Source organism: Carlito syrichta, unplaced genomic scaffold, assembly GCF_000164805.1.
Source record: "Carlito syrichta isolate Samal-C Ts95f unplaced genomic scaffold, Tarsius_syrichta-2.0.1 Scaffold131524, whole genome shotgun sequence".
Taxonomy (NCBI): Eukaryota; Metazoa; Chordata; class Mammalia; order Primates; family Tarsiidae; genus Carlito; species Carlito syrichta.
The window spans coordinates 79,814-84,443 of record NW_007075620.1 but is presented as its reverse complement, the minus strand read 5'-3'; the positions used below and the strand labels follow the sequence as shown (position 1 = coordinate 84,443).

Below are 4,630 nucleotides of genomic sequence, written 5' to 3'. Positions count from 1 at the left end.
GGAGCGGCCACTACACTCCAGTCTGGGCGACAGAGTGAGACTCCAACTCAAAAACAAAAAACAAAAAACACTAGCCAGGTATGGTGGTGCGCACTTGTAGTCCCAGCTATCAGGACGCTGAGGCAGGAGGATCACCTGAGCCCAGGAGGTTGAAGCTGCGGTGAGCTATGATTGCACCACTGACTCCAGCCTGGGTGAGCAAGATCTGACCTCTAAAAACTGTAGAAAGGCAGATTTCAAGCCTCTGTCCTGCCTCCCACCCCAAGCAGCTGGCGATGGGCTCGTCCCCTTACGGACTCCCAGCAAACAAGTGGAGAGGAGGGGGCATCTGTGGAGGGCGCCCGCAGTCCCGGATGAGAGGTGGGTCTACACTTCAATGGTCCAGGGCTGCAGAGGTCTGTCAGTGCTGGGACGTGGGGCTGGCTATGGTTTTCCAGGAAGTAAACTGAGTCTGGCTCACAGAAACAGAGACTGGACAGACAGAGCAAGCGGCTGCAACAGATGGGGATGGCCTGATTTTTTCTTTCCGTCTCTGTTGCCCAGACTGGAGTGCGGTGGACCGATCACAGCACACTGCAGGCTCAAACTCCGGGGCTCAAGCAATCCTCCTGTCTCAGGCTCCTGAGAAGTGCGGACTACAGACACATGCTACTATGCCTGGCTGAGTTTTTATTTTTTGTAGAGATGGGGTCTTGCTATGTTGTCTAGGGTTGTTTCGACCTCCTGGCTCCAGCGATCTTCCTGCCTCAGTCTTCCTGGAGTAGCTGGGACTACAAGTGTGCACCATCAGGCCCCGGCAATCTTTATCTATTTATTTTCTTGTAGCGACGGGATCTTGCTATGTCGCTCAGGCTGGTCTCAAACTCTTGGCCTTAACTGATCCCTCTGCCTCAGTCTCCCAAAGCGCTGGGATCATAAGCATTGAGCCACCGCACCCAGGCAACAACCTGGTTTCAATCTGATTCAAATTAAATGTTCAAAACAACAAGATAAACATCACTCATGGGAGAGTCAGTGAAATCTGAACGCTGAATACATGGACGACGTGATGTTTCGTGGAAGCTCTTTTGGGTTACAGGGACAATGAGGAGTCCTTTCCGTCCAGGGACACGCAGACAAGGGACGTGGTGCCGGGACTTGCCTCAACGTCCCTGGGGGCAGAGGGCGCAGGGTGGGGCTGAGAGCCTGGCCTTCCGTAGCCGCAGCCAGGACAGGGATCGTGGCACCAAGGGTGCTGCTCGTGGGCAACGTGGAGATGGTTCCACGATGAAAAGTCCCAAATAAAAGACGCAGAGGGGGGTCCCTGGGTGAGAGCCAGGGACATCCCCGATGGGGCTGCGTGGCCGAGGACGCAGGAGGCAGATTCTGGTGACCCAGCCCTGCCCCGGGACCAGGAGGGATGCCCGCCGGCCCCTGAAACACGCAGGAGCGGCCTGGACCCACCTCATGCTGCTTCTCGGAGACGTTGAGCGCGTTCACTGCAAAGACGGCCTCCCGCGCGCCGATGTACAGGGTGCCCTGGTCCTCGCTCAGCAGCAAGGCCGAGTAGTTATAAATGCCCGGCTCGTGAAACCGCAGCAGCTGCACCTCTGCAGGACACAAGGGACAGTGGGGGCGGTTCAAGGGGCACGTTCTGAGCCTGACGTGCGTTCCTGGTGCGTCTTGGTGCCGTGAGTCTCAAGGGCGGTGCGCCGCAGACCCACTCGCAGCCATGACAGCATCAGCCCAGCTGACGGCAGGCCCAGGTCCCCCGAAGCACACGCGTGGTGTGGCCAGCGAGTCACGTGGACCCCTCACCCCGGGCCCAAGCTGGCATGCTGGCTGGAAGCCAGAGCCCAGTCCCTCGAGGCCTGAGCCTGCTCCCACCGTTGCCCGTCCCACTCATGTCTGCATGCTCAGTTATCCACAGGCTCACTGCAGAAAGAGTGTAACAACTTAGGAGTTTCTTGTTCAGAAAAAAAAGGCCTTACTTCAAGGCCTTAAAAAAAAAATCAGTTCTGGAAACGAATCTGTCAACCTGTGTAATTTTCAGGTTCCTCCCACCCCCCAGCCTTACAGAACTAAAAAGCAGGTGACGGTTTTGCTTCTTAGGTGACTGATCATGCCGCTGGGACACAAGGCCTTGACGGACAGCTGCTGGGGAGCAGTATAAGCGCAGCCACATCCCTGTTCAGGAAGCTGCTGTGTCTCACGGCGTCCCGCTGAGCTCTGAGCGTGGCCTCCCACCTGTCACCCAATGTCCGCTCTGCCTAAGAGTCAGGTTCACGCTTTCTGCTCCTCTAACTTCCTGGCTGGGAGGACGGCGGCTTGGCAGGCCCTCTGGGGACCCTGCCTGCCTCTCGCCCAGCAGCTCCCACCCTCCCCGCAGGCAACCCTCACCCAGGACTCAGCGTCAAGCTCTCGGCCATCAAGGCGGGAGGGCCGGGGTCCCCAGACACGTTTCCGCAGAGAACACAACAAAACCATGAAAGAACAAGTGGACACAGCTGGCGACAGGCTCAGCTGCACGTGTGACTGGCATCCTCGTCACGTCGTCACCGATCTCCTGAGGCCTGGGCAGGTGCCCTGCAAGGGCCCGATTTTGGGCAGCGCCCAGATGTCCCCAGGTATGAGGGCGCTGAGCGCTCCTCAGGGACCCAAACTCGGACGGCATCAGGAGGCCCGCACGGGCTCTGCCGAGTCATCACGGCCTCTCTCCGGAGCAGCCCAGGGGCCTGTCTGCCCAGACGAGTCAAGGGAGAGAATCCACAGAGCAAGGCCGGCGTCCTCAGCTGCCACCTGGCATTCCAAGCAGTGGGGCTCTGCTCTTCCCAGCCACCCCAGCATCCCACATCCTAGGCCGCAGTGCCCCCGCCTATCGCCACCCACCGCACACCCAGGGCAGTGGTCCCTGCCCACCCCATTTCCCCGAATCCTGGGCAGCGGGGTCCCTGCCTGTCCCCAGCCACCCCACACCCAGGGCAGCGGGGTCCCACCCATCACACTCGCCTAGAATCCAGGACAGTGGGGTCTCCGCCCCGTCCCACCTACCCAACCCCCAAGGCAGTGGGGTCCCCGCCCATGCTACCCACCTACCACCCAGTGTCCAGAGCAGTGGGTCTCCACCTGTCCCAGCGGCCCAATCCCGGGCAGTCTTGAGGGCTCACCTCTGTGCTCCCAGGTGATCCGAGGTTTGGGGGCGAATGCCACTGCCGTTCCGAACGCCACCGTGAGGGCGGCGAGTAGCCCCCCAGCCAGGACGGGCATCCTCACCAGGATGCGACGGGGTCAGCACCAAGCCTTCTGGGCTGCTGGGGCAGCTGCTATGCAGACGATGCTCAGAGCCCCAGGCCTGGGGCCAGCTGTGCAGCCTGGAGCTGGTGCGCCCCGAGGAGCCCGGGAACCTGCATTTGCAGCGTGCCAGTGGGGCAGCCGCTCTCGCCGCTGGAGTCCAAGGCCCTTGGAGGCAACACTGGAAGCAACGAGACGGAAGTCAGGACCGCCCGGGCAAGGGACCTGCTGGACACCCAGACTGCTCTGCCCCGCCCCCTCCTCACGTCCAGGAGCACAAGGCTGACTGGGGCCTGGGTCTGAGGGGACAGGCCACAGACATAGGGTGGAGCCGGAGTCACCAGGGCTCAGTGTCCCACCCCCACCCCAGCTGGACACAGGACAGACACACGGAAGGGCCTGGGTGGCCACGGGGTGCCTGGCAGACGTAAGTACCCGGTGCCGCCCAGCCTCTGGCCCCTGTGGCGGCTGTGTCCAGCTGATGACCAAACAAATGGGGGCCAGAGTGCAGGTTTCAGCCTCCCCGGGAGACACCAGCTTCCCAGTTCCCACACCGCTCAGGAGGAGGGCAGTCAGGAGGACCAGGGGGCTGCAGAGGGGGCTGAAATGCACACGAGGGCACATATGTACACATGAGCATGTCCACTTACACAGGCAGCACACATGCACAGGTGCATACACACACATGTTCACACCTGCACGCACACATAATGCACACAAGCACAGGTTCACGTGCGTGTTCATACTTGCACACACACACACAAAGCACATGTCCACAAGCCTCCCCACGCAGAAGCGGCGGACCTCCCGCCACGGCGCCTGCCTGCCCCACAGCCTCGCCCACGGACATCCACCCGCCAGAGGACAGGCTCTGCCCAGCAGTCAATGGCTCACGCTGCCTCGGGATGTCGTGGGAGGTCTCCAGGACTCGAGCCCCTCTCTCGGGTCCCCAGTACCCTCCGCTGGCCACGCACTACCGTCCTTCTGGTATCCAGGCCAGGCCCGCAGCAGCCGGCTCACCCTGTGAGAGGCCCTGGGCTGGGCACAGTGGCCGTGGGTGCCCCCAAACATTTCTGCGCAGAGTTCTCTTGCAGCTGCAGCTCGGGGCCTCAGGGGCTCTCAGTTCCCTTCCCCGGGGCGCCCCAGGCTCCGACACCCACTGCTCCACGGCAACCCTACACCCAAACCAGACATGGCCAGAACGAGGCCTCACTCTGCCTCCAGCCGCCCTGCCCCCGTGTACCCCTCGCCACGGCGCCAGCAGCGAGGGCCATGCCCACCCACTCTCGCTCCCGCCCCACACTGACGCCTGTGCGCAGACCGTGTCGCCCCCTGGCCCGCAGCCACAGCCGATAACGCC

General features: G+C 61.8%; 1 protein-coding gene across 1 annotated transcript in view; it reads right to left on the bottom strand.

The window, feature by feature from the left end:
• Positions 1-3,246, bottom strand: part of SEMA4D (semaphorin 4D) — a 33,198-nt gene extending 29,952 nt beyond the window's left edge. Inside the window, exons 1-2 of the mRNA XM_008049293.1 lie at positions 3,147-3,246; positions 1,444-1,589 (exon numbers count right to left, since the gene is read on the bottom strand). Of these exons, the coding sequence (XP_008047484.1) occupies positions 1,444-1,589; positions 3,147-3,246 (246 nt within the window). The remainder of the gene's footprint in view (positions 1-1,443; positions 1,590-3,146) is intronic.
• Positions 3,247-4,630: the final 1,384 nt, after the last annotated feature.